Raw genomic sequence first — 16,971 nt, 5'->3', positions numbered from 1 at the left:
TATTCTATTCTATTCTATTCTATTCTATTACGAATAATGTTGGACCCTTGACGAATAGCTTTTTTTGGATCACGTTAGATAAGTATACTGTTGCCTTCAAAATGTTGGTATATAATGAATGTGCTCGTTATGTGTGAAAAACTGTAATTCACAAATGTTTATTTTATTATTTAAAAACCTATAGAACTAGATCACTACCAGTATAGCTACCTTAAAAGAAACAAAAAATAACAAAGCGTAAAAAAAAATTATTTCAAAGCATTAAATTTATTATTTAAATAATTTAACTGTTTGTAGCTACTTGTTAGGACATGTCATTTTCTTATAGATTTTTCTATTTTATTATAACTTAATTGTTTGGATTATTATTACATTTATTTTAGTGCAATTTAATGCCTTTGTATGTTCTAAAGATTGCAGTAAAAACGAAGAAAAAACGCTAAAACAAGCGTCGACCACCGATGGCACGTTCCGGTCACCCCTCACTGATTCAGCGTGGTACGCTCCGCGCAGTTTCCGGTTGGCGGCGGCGCTGTGTCCGGTGCTGTGCCGTGAGAGCTGCAGAGCGTGCGGTCTACCCCGACGACATGTTGTCCCGTTCCCGCAGTCTCACCTGGAGCCTCGGGCGCTCGATCAGCGCCCTGCGGCAGGTAACGTGTTTGCGGTGTGTGTGTGAGACCCGTGTGTGTGCCGCGGAGCGTCTGAAGCGCGCCAACCGCCGGCGGAGTGGCGCGGAGAGGTAGGCCGCGGGCCCAAGGGCAGCGGGACACTCACGGCAGAAAATACCGAGAGGAAGAGAGAAAGTGTGCGTTTACATCATGCTAACGACACCTACGGCAGCTTGTCGTGTGTTAGATGATGTGTTCATCGAGCTTTACGTGCGGAATCCTAACGTTACTCGAGTGAGGGCTGCTGTCAAAGTGATCACGTGATTGAGCTGTCAGTCCTATAGAATAAAAACAAGCCTGAAGCACTCCTAATATGCACGTCTGCTGTGTGTGTGTGTGTGTGTGTGTGTGTGTGTGTGTGTGTGACATGCGCTGTCATATGTCCTTTACTGTTCACGTGTCCTCAAAGTAATGTCAAACGGTTAATCGCGATTATTCGCATACAAAATAAAAGTTTTTGTTTTCATAATAATAACATGCCTAAACACTTTTAATATTATATATGGACGTGTTTTAGTTTTTACGTGGGCTGTCTGTCATCCCCTCCACCTTCACTGTTTTCTGGTCCTTTGATATAATCTTGTAAAGTGACACTATGGTCAGTGTTTTAATATCTGCCCGGGTAATAGATCTGTAATAATTTCTAGGGATGTGAATGGTGGCTGGTTGCAGTGATTATGATTGTCATGTCAATAATTCGGTTCAGTTCGATGTCATGATTCACGATTGTATCACGTTTAGTTTGTGCCCTTTTACTGAATCATATACGCAAGCTGCGTTTAAGAATAAATATAGATTAATAAGAAGTCCAAGCAAATATAAACTCAACCATATAAATATAGGTTTAAAACGTACAGGCACATGTAAAGTTATAAAGAGTAAAAAGACAATTGCAAGTGATATACAAAAATTACCTTCAGTGTCTGAGAGTGCTCCGCTGAGAGCGAAGGTTTACAGACAGTCATAGTTATGGGTTTTTCTTTTTTTGCCGTTATTGCTGTTTGTTTCTGATGAGATCACAGACAGCTTTAATAGACTTCAATCACTCTCATCAGATCCCATCAGAACAGTCCTGTGACTCTAAAGAGTGACTCTAGAACACACTTTTTTCCTCATAAAGGGTGCATTTTCTCATCATCCGCTTCACATGATTCATTGAAACACCCCTAATAATTTGGTCATATTGAGATGCTGGCTATATCTGAAATTAGCTCTGCTTTCTAGTAAGTGGGCCACATGCTGCAGGTTTTCTTTTTTTTTTTTTTTTTATATTTATAAAAAATAAATATTTTTAATTGCATTTGCAGTCATTGAGTTGAAATATGCATTTGTATGTATCTGTAATAAATCATTACTGTTCTAAAGCACCTTACAGAGCTGTGGCGTCGTGTGTGTGTGTGTAGATAGTAACGCTGAGCCACAGCTTGCATGCTCTTTAGTCTGCTTCTTCTAGCAGTTGTCGTGTCCTCCCAGCTGCCTCACTGGTCTTCCTGGCGTCCCATTGACCCGGTCAAACTTTGACCTGTGTGGGTCACATGACTCCCATTCGTTCCTGTCTCTTCGGCGCGGGTCTGTCCGGTGCGGCGCTGCAGTGCTGGTGTTTGTCCGCACTGCTGTGTGTTAAATTACACCGCGTTATGATCCTACCTCTCACTTGATCGAGTTCCTAACGTTGCTTAAAATCTATTGGTTTGTTTAAAAGAAAAAAGGATGTGTTAGTGCTGCATGTGTTTTAATAAACAAAAACCTATAACGCAGCGGGGGTTCAGATATTACCAGATGATGTCAGAAGTCAGGCCAGATGATCTTGTTCATTGATGATGATTGTTCTGCTGCTTCCTCTCACTGATTCCCTGTCGTCTTCTTCTTCTTCTTCTTCTTGTGTAGGGTAACGGTGTTCTCGCCAGACGAGCCGCTTCAGGTGAGCTGCGAGGGAGTCGTATGCATGCATGCTAGCTTCGTATCTTTCCTGCAAACAAACATGATTTGACCTCCGTGTCTCCTTTCTTCCAGGTATATCAGCGAGTCAGTGTGCCACCTTCAAGAACAGCCCGTGAGTATCAGCGTGTCTTTCCTGAACTTGTTTATTACACAACGGCAACCAGTTAAGCTTTATTTTCACGGCAGATGATTACAGCGTTTCACCAGGTTCACAGTAAGCCTGTTTTCACTACAGCTGGAGGGTCCTTCTAAATAAAAGCTCTGCTGCCGTTTCTGTCAGATTAAAACCATGAAAGTGCGGAGCCGACGGCCAGCGGTTTAAATGAGGTCCAAATCCAAAATGCATTTGAAATTAGGACAGAAGTATTGTCATTTACCATACTGTAGTGTAAAGCAAAAATAATATGCCTGTGATATTTTAATTTCTTTTAAAGCGCTGTTGTTTTGCTCTTTCTGTCGTTTGCTGTTGTTGCTATTATTCTATTTTAATAATTTTGGCTTCCCAAAACACCAGAGTCAATGTCATTTGTGATATAACGCACTATACTACAAATAAAAAGAGGGTTGAGTCCCCAGAAAAGTTTGTGCTGCGCTGTCATGGTATTGTGAGGAAGTGATGGCGTTCGTCGTGATGATGATGATGATGATGATTTTCAGGAGGTGTGAGACCCGGTCGAGCGTCTATCAGATCAGATACTTCAACACCTCCACCGCTCACAGTACGTGTCCGCTCATACTCTGTCTAACGTGACGTCTGGTCAGTATTGATTTCAGACACTGCTGAATGTATTGTTGAAACAACCATCTCACTCTGCTGCTTATTTCATGTTCGGTTCAGATAATAAATCACTTCATGTGACCCTGGACCCGTGCTATCTGTTGGGACAGGACAGTGTTTGTCTGACATCAACATTAAAGTTGTCCAGATTTAGTTTTTAGCAATGCATATTACTAATCATGTACATACACTAACGCTACACTTATGGTCGGAAATGTACAAAGTATTATAATGGAACATAATCTTTACTTAATATCCTAATGATTTTTGGCATAAATTAAAAGTCTGTAATTTCGACCTATACAGTGTATTGCTGTCTATTCTGCTGATGACCGCTTGTGTGCTCCAGAGACACATATAATATAATATGAGCAAATACTACAAAAAATTATTCTGTGGAAACATAAGACTTTCAATATAAAACTTTAGTGAAGTGCAAGTCTCTTCTGCTCACCGAGACTGCATTTAATTGATCAAAGATGCAATAAAAACTGTAATATTGTGAAATATCATTACAATTTAAATTAAGGTTTTTTGTGTGAATGTTAAACTGTAATTTATTTCTGTGAAGCGGAGCTGAATTTTCAGCATCATTTTTTCTTCCTGTCTTCAGAAAAAAGCTGGTCTAATAAAGGTTTTAAACAAAACAAGACCTGGCACTAACTTGAATTAGTTTGAGTACAGCTTGAGTACAGTTTCTGACATTTAATTATTAGTTGTGTTAATCATTTACCCGTCATAAAATCAGACAGACGTACTCAGGCACTTCAGAGACCAGATAAGAGACGCTCTGACAAACCTTCAGTCACTGATTACACCTCATCTTTTCTTTATTATAAACTTTCTAATAACTAAATTAGTAGTATTTATGCTGATCTTAGTGTTCATTTGCATAAGGCCTTGAAAAGTCTTCATATAGCTTATTAAAGCGGTAAATGTTTCACACACTGCGCAAAAAAAGTAAACAAAAACATAAAATTAATAATACCTCGCGCAGTATTTTATAAAAGATATATTTACTTTAGATGCAAAATGAAGATTAAAGCCTTGTTCGATTTCTCAGGGAACGATGTGATTAAATATGAAGCTGATTTAAAAAAAATCTATCAACGGGTTATAAAAACAGTTTTTTCCTTTGGAATCATGTAGATATTTGTCATTGTTTTAATCGAACACTTAAGACGTCTTATGTCATGTTGCTTCTCCAGGGAAGACGTCTCAGTTTAAGAATCTTTAGACCTGTTAAAAAATAAATAAATAAAAAATCCTGAAAAAGAACATACACTTTTTTGCACTGCAATCTATTGCAAGTTGTATTTTCAAAATGTGAGGTTGACTAATGCAGCTCATTTTCTGGTCATAAAACGCATGTTCCCTTTAATATTGTCCTTACTTGAATTTAAAGGGCCACAGCGGTCTGCAGGAACTTCAGCACGCCACAGTAAATGTCTTCTGCAATTGCAGGGAATGAAGTCATTACGGTGAAAACGCCAGCGTTTGCTGAGTCTGTCACAGAGGGAGACGTCAGGTGGGAGAAAGGTGAGAGGAGCTCCTCAGGTGTGTGTGCTGCAGACGTCTGGCCCCAGGTAACCCTGTTCTGTGTCTCTCTAGCTGTTGGAGACGCCGTCTCTGAAGATGAGGTTGTCTGTGAAATCGAGACGGATAAGGTAGGAAGCACGCTTTTTTTCATCTTAATCTATACGTACTGTCATTTTCCGAGGCTGAAAGTCATAAAATATGGTTTAATTGTTGATCTGCACATCTTTGTGTAGTACCTCTGTGTTATTGCAGCGTGGAGCATTGCATCTAAATGTGTCGAGTTAAAAATAGTTCAACCTTTAATAACATGCCTCTGGACATCTGCCTTCTGTTCCAGGCTGGTTTTGATAGCGAGAATGCGTCCTATTTTAGCTAGCCCTAAGAAACCCGTCTGATCAGGGTCTGGGGAACATGACACTAAATAACTAGCGCTGGACTGGAGTTGTTCTTGAACCTCAAGGATGTAAGCCGACCTTCAGTTTAGTTTCAGGAGCAAAACCTGATTTTGGACATTTATGCAGTTTAATCTGACAAGTAGTTAGGCTATAAGTGATAATGTTCAATAATTTCATAATTAATTATGAAATTATTATTATTATTATTAGTTATTCATAAATAAATTGGTTAATCACATTTTCATGCCCTATGTGTTCAAAATAACGTGAGCAATTTAAGTCTATATTCTATGCTAAACATTGTGCAGGGAGTGTGTGAGTCTGAGTGTGTGTGAGTCTGTGTGTGTGTGTGTGTGTGTGTGTGAGTCTGAGTGTGTGTGTGTGTGTGTGTGAGTCTGAGTGTGTGTGTGTGTGTGTGTGTGTGTGTATGTGTGTGAGTCTGTGTGTGTGTGTGTGTGTGTGAGTCTGAGAGTGTGTGTGTGTGTGTGTGTGTGTGTGAGAGTCTGAGTGTGTGTGTGTGTGTGAGAGTCTGAGTGTGTGTGTGTGTGTGAGTCTGAGTGTGTGTGTGTGTGTGTGTGTGTGTGTGTATGTGTGTGTGTGTGAGTCTGTGTGTGTGAGTCTGTGTGTGTGGGAGTGTGTGTGTGTGTGTGTGTGTGTGTGTGTGTGTGTGTGTGTGTGAGTGTGTGTCTGAGAGTCTGAGTGTGTGTGTGTGTGTGAGAGTCTGAGTGTGTGTGTGTGTGTGAGTGTGTGTGTGTGTGTGTGTGTTTGTGAGTCTGAGTGTGTGTGTGTGTTTGTGAGTCTGAGTGTGTGTGTGTGTGTGTGTGTGTGTGCGTGTGTGTGTGCGTGTGTGTGTGTGAGTCTGTCTGTGTGTGTGTGTGTGTGTGTGTGTGTCTGAGTCTGCGTGTGTGTGTCTGAGTCTGCGTGTGTGTGTCTGAGTCTGCGTGTGTGTGTGTGTGTCTGAGTCTGCGTGTGTGTGTCTGCGTCTGCGTGTGGAGTTGAGTTAAGGTGAGTTGTGTGTGTCCTGCAGACGTCGGTGCAGGTTCCTTCTCCAGCTGCAGGAGTCATCGAGGAGCTGCTGGTTCCTGACGGGGGCAAAGTGGAAGGAGGAACCCCTCTGTTCAGACTCAAGAAAGGAGGTCAGACGTCATACATATTAAAGAAATGGACTAAATGCCTCTTAAATATAATCAATAAACTTTGAATTATTTATAACTTATTATAACTATAAAATAACTTTTCACTAAGTTTATCACAGTTTATTTTATTCAGGCCAGTACTAAATGAACAATAACAATATTTTGGTAAAATAATTACTATTTTGCAGATTCTACACGGTCAGCAGTATGCAACAACATTTAAGTATGGTTAAAGCTATTAGCTGAAGAAGGGAAAAAAAGCATTTAAAATGTCTTCATAATAACCATAACCAGAAATAACGCGTCTGGTCTTTCCATGCCAGGAAGTGGTGGTTGTTCTTATAAATGAGTTCTGCGGTGGTTAGATCTCTGACTGTGTTTCAGCTGGAGCTGCTAAGACGACGCCAGCACCTCCTCCTCCTGCAGCAGAGACTGCTCCTCCTCCTCCTCCTCCTCCCGCTGCTCCCGCTGGAGGACCCATCCCCAGCACCATGCCCCCGGTCCCCCCCGTGCCGGCCCAGCCCATCCAGTCCAAACCAGGTCAGGGCTTCCCTTCTTTATGGGAGGGAATATCATCATAGATGCTATACGTTCAGTAGAGGCTGAGATTGGTGTATTGTGACCAGAAATACACAATATTGAATTTTTGCAATGCTGCATGAGCTTTCAGGGTCCAAAGTCAAATGTGTGCAAGAAACCTCTTCCTAAACTCATAACGAGAATCAATCACAGGTCTTCCTGGGGGTTTCTGCCAAAATAAAAGTTCCAGCGTTCACAAATGTCAGTATTGTAATTTTACTGCTGTTCTGCAAAATAAAATAAAAGGCAATAATGATATTAATAGTCATCAACGATAAAACGAGTAAAACTCATGCCGGATTAAATTTAATTTGACTAATGTATTAATAGTGCTTTGATGGTATAATGGTTTAAATATTTTAAACTGTAGTTTTGTCATTTATTGTTTTCTTTTAAAAAAAGCACATTTTGGCTGCTTGATTTATGCAGTGATACAAATCTGCAAGATACATGTTCTGTGTTTGTGAACTTTATTTTTGGCGTCGGCCAAGAATTTAAGCTTGGGACTGAAAGTCTCTCTGTGCTGTGTCTGTGCTGTAGTCTCTGCCATCAAACCCACTGCTGCTCCTCCTCCTGCTGCTGACGCCGGAGCCAAAGCCGCCCGATCCGAGCACAGGGTAAGAGCAGGTTACAGTTTATAGCTCTCAAATCACGCGTTTCAAACCATATTAGTTTCAGCTTCTGACATACGGTTTTCTCAGTGGCACTGGTGTTGTCAGTGAAAGACCACGCTTCAGTACCAAAGCAAAACACAAAAACATGGTGATTAAAAGAAACGCACTATTTTATTAATAAGGTTAAACAAAAATCTAATCGGTTCCATTCTTTACTGCTAAAATTGTGTTTCAAGTTTTTCCACAAGTAACGAAAGTATGAAAACAGTAAACAGTAAATGTTTCTTTTAATTTATGAAATATAAACACCATTTATTTTCACCATGATTATTTCTTAAATAACGTTTTATATTTAAAAAATAAAATAATAATAATAGTAATATATTCCTGACACAATGTCTAAATCCAACTTTTATTTTCACAGCTTGCCTTGAATACCTTTACATTTGTGTGTGTGTTTTGCATGGTGCTGATATTTATGATATTTACTCAAAAGAAACAGTAAAATGCATGTGTTATATATGCTGTACTTATTGGTCTTGATTCAACTGATTGTTCAAAATAGGTCTATATTTAAAAAAAAAAAAAGTCTTCTATCTTCTATCTAGTCTTTCTAGATTTAGAAAAGCACTTCCGTTTAAAAGTGTAATAATGCAAGGCAAGCTCTTCACGTGTATATAACCTATTTTTCAGCAGCATTTAAGTAGGTCCCCTTAAATGGATTGTTTATACAGACTTTTTTTTGTTTGTTGAATTCGTCCGGTACCATTTATTTCAAACCGTAATGAAATCGGACTTTATGTATTTAAGACAGATCAAGTGAGTATTTCTTCCAGGGGGCCTTGAATAGTACGTTCATTACATGAGTGTGAATGAGAGCAGTAGACTGTTCTTGCACATGAGCAGTTGGTGACATTTTACTCCAGCAAATATATTTTACAGTAGTAAGTAAAACATCTATTTTATGCAAAATTTGCCTGCTTTATCATTTAAGGCCACTGCTGCCTTTACAAAGACACTGATGCGCTCACACTGTTAGGGTCAATGTAAGTGAAGCAGACGGTGGATTTTATAACATGGCTCAAAAATGTTATCTTGATTTTTATCTTAATTTCTGTAATAATATTCCATATCTCTATATTTAATCTGAACTGGCTAAAAAGGCAGTCACTGTTTAATCCAAAATGTTTACTTTAAGAGCTTGAACAGCACAATCGTAGTGAATCAAGACGTCTTTTACCAAATGAAATGCACTATGTGTTAAAAGCAGTTCGATTGAACATTTTAAGTGATGCCTGATTGTCGAATCGTTGCCTTTAGTCACACAATCTGTGCTCTTTATGGCCAATCAAAAAACGCATTGACGGTCTCTATTGCTATTTACATGAACTGATATTTAAAACGGCGCAAATTGTGCCGGCGTTCTCTTGCTCAGCTCTTTCGTGGTTGTGTTTCAGGTGAAGATGAACCGCATGAGACAGCGGATCGCTCAGCGGCTGAAGGAAGCGCAGAACACCTGTGCCATGCTAACAACCTTCAATGAAGTTGATATGAGGTTTGTTCCTGTAAAAGCACACCAGCCTCCTCCAGACAGTACGGTGCTTTCAGTGCCCGTTATTAGGATCTTCAGCGTCTCTAAAAACTGATCAGCTTAGGCTTAACACCAGGGTTAGGTATTGAGACAAATTTCATCATTTAATTTAGATTCACTAGCCTGCATTTCTTTACTCTCAACTCATTTCCATATCTATCTAATTATTGGTCATCAAACTAAAGCTGTCAGCTATAAGATTATCCCTCCCTTTTGGTACATTATGCAATTGATTTGTGAGCAAACATTTAAATTGCACACTTTATAATAAAAAACTGTTTAGACATTAAAAGAGAAAAATGTTTAATTGCATGACATTAATCAGAACAAATCGTGCTGTTGAAATACTAATTGATTACATGAGGCGTGATTCATTTCAGAAAGCCCTACTTTTGATGGTAATTAATGTTTATTTGGGGCTATAAGAAGTATTAAAGAATATGATCGGATCACGTGAGGCGTTCTTCAAACAAGATTTAGTGTCGTTTTCTTCGAGGATCTACTGAAAAGATCAAACATTTTGAGATTGAATATTTTAAACTGAAAACTACCATGTCTAAATATCTACGCCAACTCATTAATGTGCGCTTTGGTGAATCTTACCGTGAGTAATGCACACATCCCTACTTTATATCTGTGTTTTGAGCAGACTTGGCCAAACCTCTGCCTGTGAATGTTCAGTAAAGAGCCCTGACACATAGGAAGGTCTGTCGACGGCCCTGTGAAAATTTTGCTTATTGGCCAAACCTGATTAGAAGCTCCGCAATGCCCATCCAAATGGTTATAGATTGGAATCTGGCCTACAGGAAGAGATTTCTGAAACCTGATCTCCACTTAAAGCACGGAATGTAAATATTTGGTCCTAATGTTGGTCAAAACAAAGATAAGAAGGGCAAAATGGGCTTTATTAATTTACAAGGAAACGTTAATGTCCACAACCTCCCTCGCTAACCCCTGAAGAGGACACTTTGAGGATTTCTCCCCAGCGCAAATGGCCGTATTAGCTTTCAGCTGCTCGGGGTTCGTGTTCTGCCGCTAATCTCATTGGCATTGATGGGATGGAGGAAGACTCTGCCGGTCTGGAGTCGAAGGAGCGCGCTCGTCTGCGGCCCGCGAGCATCTGCCCAGTCGTCCCCCGGGACACGCTTCGGAGGGAGCGTGCGAGACGCCCGGAACGTTATGGGCTATTATGACAGGCCAATAAGATTTGAAGGCTCTGGAAAGTGAAGATTTTTATCACGTCTTCTCTCCTTTCTCTGAGAGCGCGTGTCTTGGGACGCTCCTAATTCCGTTAGCGGAGAAACCGGAGAGGCTAAACGGTGTTAGAGACAGGAAAATAGAGCATTACAGTCTCGGCCCTTTTCACTCAAAACCTGGCCAGACTGTCGTCCACAACATCCTCCTCCTCTGGTGTTTCAGTAGGGAGACTCACCTCAGATGCCACGGCCCGCTCGAGCCGAGGTGTTTGCTGGTCGCGAATCATCCAAAGACTTGAATGTGCGGGAGACATAGCGAATGCTGGCGTTGCTTTCTGGCTGGATTTCTGAAATACTTCGACACTTTCTTCATGCATTTGAGAATGACCAAAAAACATTTCAGAGGCTGTGAATGAAATCGGTCCGCTGGTTAGTCTAGTTATATCGTCCCATCATGCAAGTCACGTGACTTTTTTGGATGCACAAGGTAGATTTTTCATGCACATTTTTTTAATTTATGTGCATCTTGGCATTCAAGTGTTGTTGTTTTTGCAATAGTCCAGAATGTGCATGAAAATAGCTTTTTACTGGGACCATTGTGTTCTGTTAGAGAGCCACTGATTTCATTTCAAGGTTTAAAAAAGGATTTTTGTGCATATGTTTGTCATGGTAATACTTAAAGGGTTACTCCACCCCAAAATTAACGTTTTGTCATTAAACCCGTAAAAGCCTGGTTCATCTGATATTTTTGATTAAAACCGGAAGGCTTGTGACTGTCCCGTTGTAATGATAAACGCATTGCTAATATTCCAGTCATAATGAAGTCTGGAATTTTTGCCATTTGAGCTGTTCGTGAAAAATAACAATCAGATTAAAATAAAAGCATCAATGTTTTAAAAAGGAAACATCTGAAAAGATTGTTTCAAATATTCCAATCATAATTAATAACGTAGGGCTGTGCCATTGACAAGAAAGACCTCAGATGATCCTAGTGTTGTCTGTAATGCGGGCCGTTACCATTTGATATGTGCAGACTGAAGACTGAATGAAGCACTTCACTGCAAAAGGTTAATTAACTCAACCAAACACACAATTTATGAACTTTCATAATGAAACCGATTCAAGGTATCATCGCAGGCTTTCAAAACTCTATTTCACTACAGTGCACTGTAATAGATCGGTGCATTATTGATTATTAATTGTGTTTTAAGCAGGTTCATGGTCTGCATGTCTCCTAAATGCAATGTAAAATACATTAACTGACAAATATGCTGTATTTTTAAATAACTCGCACAAAAACATGATTTCAGAGACCTGGGAAATTGTGCTGCCGTCGTCACCATACGCTGTCAAACACCTGCTTTGAATTTTCTAGAAGAAATGAGACCGAGCGGCTGTGGTTGCTGTCGTCTTAAAGTTTTTCTGTGTTCTTCCGCGACAGCAACATCACAGAGATGAGGAAACAGTATAAAGATGCTTTCCTGAAGAAACATGGCATCAAACTGGGCTTTATGTCTGCGTTTGTGAAAGCGGCCGCCTACGCTCTGACAGACCAGCCTGCTGTTAACGCTGGTACGTTCTCACACACACACACACACACACACACACACACACACTCAAGCCTTGCTAGTTCAGGCTCAGCACCTCACCACTTCAGATCAAGCCGCTGGTAAGCGTGTGTGGTTATGTGGTCGCCTGTTCGAGTCTAAAGAACGCGTTCTACAGATTACCTTTCTGTTCCCCCCCTCCTCTCTTTCCTTCCAAACCTCATTGGCTTGGCCTACATAGGCAGGCACATTTAACACGGTTTCATCAGTCTATATTTGCTCAGAGTCTCACCATTTCACGTTCTTCATCGGATACCTGCATGTACCTGCTGCTGAGGCCGTCGTATCTGACCGAACGCTAAAATAGAGCGAGGCTCGTCGTCGCCATCAGGGTCGTAGTTAGCTAACAGAAGTGTTTGTGCTTTTTAGACTTGCTTGAAATGAATGTTGAGCGTAATAAATGGTTAAAAAGTCAACTTATTTTATTTTGGCTAGTTGCCTGAAATAACTAAAACTAATAGAAATAAATATTACAGAAACTACCGAAACCTTTACGTTAAAAACGAGACGAGAGAAAGAAATGTACATTGCGTAAGACAAGTGCAAACGTGATACTGATCTTACACAACAGTTCAGGAAGAAAGAAGGCAATATTATGTGTGTTTTTTAATTTGCTAATAAAAAATATAAAGACGAGGCAGAACTGTTGATCTCTGAGCAACACACCGCAGCATTTCGTCTATTACTGCACTGAAGACTGATCGGTGTATGACATCAGCAGTAACAGTAATACAAATGTATGAACTAATTTATAAAACACATATATATAATAAATACAACTATGTTAGCTATTCCACAGGGTATTTTGGAACTGCAGTTGCAGAATATAAACTCCAAAAGGTCCAATGTATATTAATTGCCATTGATTTGTTTTTTGTTTTAAATCTGTGCAGTCATTGATGACACCACCAAAGAGATTGTGTATCGGGATTATGTGGATATCAGCGTGGCAGTCGCTACACCAAAGGTAAGTCCTACACATTCATGGAGAAATCAATACTTTCTTTCCTTGAGGATGCGTTAAATTGATCAAAAGTGACAATAAATCTGTTTATAATGTTAGAACTGATTTCTATTTCAAATAAATGCTTTTCTGCTGAACCTTCTATTCATCTCTAAATCCTAAAAAATGAAATGCATCATTGGACGGCACAGCTGTTTCACAATAACCATGCTTTCAGCAGGAAATCAGTATACAAGTATGATTTCTGAAGGATCATGTGACACTGAATGCTGAAAACACAGCTTTTGACCACAGGAATAAATTACAGTTAACAGATATTCACACAGAAAACTGATCTGTTTAATAGTAATAATATTTCATTTGAGTTTTGCTGTATTTTGGATCAAATCAATGCAGTCTCAGTGAGCAGAGGAGACCTCTTTAAGATGTTTTGTGGAAACGGTGATTAATTTGATGAACAGAAAGTTGAAAAGAAGAGCGCAACATTATAAAAGCTGTTCCTGTCACTGTTCTGACAATTCAGGTTGAATCACATTTCGTTTTACTGTATATTCACAAACAATTATTTTGAATAGTAATAATATTTCGCAATATTACTCTCTTTCTGTCACGTGTAAATGTAGCTGTAGTGAGAAGAAGAGACTTTTTAGAAATATGTAAAACACAAATCATCCTTGGTGACATGATTTCCATAGCAGCATATATTTAGCTTATTCTCTGTATAATCTCGCTCTTCTAATGTGAGTTTCTGGGCTTGTTCTCCTCGTCTGTCAGGGTCTCGTGGTTCCTGTGATCAGAGGAGTGGAGGGAATGAACTTCACAGACATCGAGAAGAGCATTAACGAGCTGGGAGAGAAGGTGAGCGCTTCTGTCTGAAGACTGCTAATGGAGCGACTAACCAGAAATCTTTATTTAGCTAAATATGTTACATGACCTAAAAAAACAACGGCGGTATCGTTGGTAAAGCTGATGTCAAGTGAAGGGGGAAAAAATCGAACGGTGGATTTTCAGAAAAACGCTGCGGTTTATTCCTCTGATGACTCTAATGACATTTTTTAAGAGCGTTAATCAGAGCAAGAGTTGCTTTTCTGCATTTATTCAGACACTTTTATACAAAGAACAAAGTAATCCACCCAACAATCAGGATTTGCAGAAGCAGATTTATTAGATCAAAATAGATTGGGTGTGTTTTTCAGTCTCATCAGTTTCTTATTTGTTTTGCTGGTTTTTTTCTCGTAGGCTCGTAAGAACGAGCTGGCCGTGGAGGACATGGACGGAGGCACCTTCACCATCAGCAACGGAGGAGTGTTCGGCTCCATGTTTGGGACGCCCATCATCAACCCGCCTCAGTCGGCCATTCTGGGCATGCATGGCATCTTTGACCGGCCCGTGGCCATCGCTGGGAAGGTAAGAGGGAGAGCTGAGTCTACAGTCAGTTCTGGAAGTAAACGTTCAGTCATTGTCTCCATAGCGACGTTTTGTTAATCAGTGGTTACCCTAACCCTAAGCCTTATTTAAAAAAAAAAAAAATCATGTTAAACAGCATGTAGAAAAATACCAATCAGATGAGATGATGCCAAAACGTAAGCTCCACCTGCTGTGGGACTTTTCACTGAATAAAAGTTTTTAAGTTTTATAGAAATATAGAACGATTTTATAAAATATGTAAATATAAAATATACAAAGGTTTTATACATGTAAGAAATATATGTATAAAAATTTACTGACCCCAAACGTTTAAATAGTAGTGTATTGTACTTCAAAAATTATATTTTGAATTAATAAAAACTTACAAAAGAGCAGTTTTTATCACAGGTCACCAAAAATTGAAGCAGCAAAATTGTTTCCAACATTTATCATGTGACCCTGAAGACTAAAGTAATGATGCTGAAAATGCTAGCTGTTATTTTAAATTGCAATAATATTTACAAAAATGAGTCATTTTACTTAAACAGATAAATCACAAACTTTTGCACCACTACATGTGTGTATTTTGCAGGACATATTGTTTGTACAAATGTAATCAATTACTTGAATTAAATTAGTTTATATTTTTGATTTGGCGTTTGCTGTGATTGATGAGGTTATACCGCCTAAGTGTACGGTCTTGTGTCTCTGATCCTTGACTTCAGAGTTTGACTTCTTTGATTCTTCTTGTCTGCTCGGTTCGTGGCTTCTCTTTAAATCTAAAAAGTGAATGGAAAAGGCCAGTGCTGCTCTGTTCTCTGATGTGTGTGTGTGTGTGTTCAGGTGGAGGTCCGGCCCATGATGTACGTGGCTCTGACATACGACCACCGTTTGATCGACGGCAGAGAGGCCGTGACCTTCCTCAGAAAGATCAAATCGGTGGTGGAGGACCCTCGGGTGCTGCTGCTGGACATGTGAACGCCCACCCAACAGGTTCATCTCACACAGGATGGTTACGACCCACAAACCCCATCTGTACACTAGGGACGGAGGCGTCAGGATTTGCATCGATTAGCTTCATGTTGAGTTGTTTTACCATGTATACGTCCGCTGGGTTTTCACTGTTTTGCTGAGGAAAGCGGTCCTGTCATTGTATGTACAAATCAGCGCACAAAACATGCCCCGTGCAATTATTTGTTTCTAAATGGAGAAGAAATGATAGTAATATACAGTATGTGATATATTTAATCTCATGGGTGTAAAGTGATTGGAGCCGCCGAGCAGAAACACTATGTTCCCGTGAGTCGCAGGTGTTTGACCTCGACGCGTCCCACACAACTCCAGACCATCAGATCCTGTCTGCCGGTGTAAAAAAAAAACAAAACTATGAGATTTTAAAAAATAAAATCAATGAAATGTTCACGCTCTCTCTCGCCTTTCTGTTCACTGATGTGTGTGAGACTTCAATCAATCACTTTTAATAATACAGACTAAATCAAAGCAGAGAACAGCATCAAACAGGAGAACAGAGTGATAGTTATGACTGGGTTAAACACTTAATGTTTTATTAAATGCAGGGTCTCTGTAATCAAATCAATGATGATCACTAGAAATGAAGCGTCCTCATCTAAGCAAGCCAGAGGCGACCACGGCAAGGAAACAAAACCCCATCCGGGACAGAACGGAGATAAAAACCTTAGGAGAAACCAGGCTCAGTTGGGGCCAGTTCTCCTCTGACTGGACACCGCTCAAGTATTGAGGAGCTAAACCATTCAGGGCTTTATAGGTAATTAATAAGATTTTAAAATCTATTCGATGTTTTATAGGGAGCCAGTGCAGTGTTGACAGAACCGGGCTAATATGATCATACTTCCTAGTTCTAGTAAGGACTCTGGCTGCTGCGTTTTGGACTAGCTGAAGTTTGTTTATTAAGCGTGCAGAACAACCACCCAATAAAGCATTACAATAATCTAACCTCGAGGTCATAAACACATGAATTAATATTTCTGCATTTGAGAAATCTTTGGGGTCAAGATGGGTTTTTTTATTTTTTTATGAGAGGCTAAATAAGCCTCTCATTAAAAGGTTTTGGGGACATAGCCTGATGGCCGTGATGAATTAATAATAGCCAAAATAGGATCTATGACTTCTGAAAGTAGATCTTTTAATAGTTTAGATGGAATAGGGCCTGGTTTAGATGATTTAACAAGTTTCTATAAGTCTTCTTCTCCTATAATAGAGAAAGAGTTTAATTGTTCCTCAAGGGATCTATAGCTCACTAACTGATGTGAAACTGTAGCTGACGGCTACATAGTTACAATTTTATCTCCGATGGTATCGATCTTAGAAGTAAAGAAATTCATCAAGTCATTATTGCTATGCTCTTGGGGAATGTTAGCACCTTTTGATGCTTTATTTTTTGTTAATTTAGTCACTGTATTGAATAAATACCGGGGGTTTGTTTGTGTTTGTTGTCTTCTAAACTATGAAAAAGAATCAGATCTAGCAGTTCTTAATGCTTTTCTGTACGATGGACTACTTTCCTGCCAGGCTATA

At 39.6% G+C, this 16,971-nt stretch overlaps 1 protein-coding gene across 1 annotated transcript; it reads left to right on the top strand.

Annotated features, from left to right (window-relative positions):
• Positions 1 to 501: 501 nt before the first annotated feature.
• Positions 502 to 15,835, top strand: dlst (dihydrolipoamide S-succinyltransferase). The gene is made up of 15 exons (XM_043263051.1): positions 502 to 650; positions 2,556 to 2,589; positions 2,682 to 2,721; positions 3,267 to 3,328; positions 4,852 to 4,926; positions 4,999 to 5,054; positions 6,349 to 6,457; positions 6,842 to 6,997; positions 7,577 to 7,653; positions 9,108 to 9,205; positions 11,879 to 12,009; positions 12,938 to 13,011; positions 13,783 to 13,866; positions 14,248 to 14,415; positions 15,259 to 15,835. The coding sequence occupies exons 1-15, from the start codon at positions 588 to 590 to the stop codon at positions 15,391 to 15,393; spliced, it is 1,362 nt and encodes a 453-aa protein (XP_043118986.1). The 5' UTR covers positions 502 to 587; the 3' UTR covers positions 15,394 to 15,835.
• Positions 15,836 to 16,971: the final 1,136 nt, after the last annotated feature.

The sequence above is a fragment of the Puntigrus tetrazona genome, chromosome 17 (genome assembly GCF_018831695.1).
Source record: "Puntigrus tetrazona isolate hp1 chromosome 17, ASM1883169v1, whole genome shotgun sequence".
Lineage (NCBI taxonomy): Eukaryota > Metazoa > Chordata > Actinopteri > Cypriniformes > Cyprinidae > Puntigrus > Puntigrus tetrazona.
The sequence above is the reverse complement of the archived record's forward strand: the minus strand, read 5'-3'. Positions and strand labels throughout refer to the sequence as shown.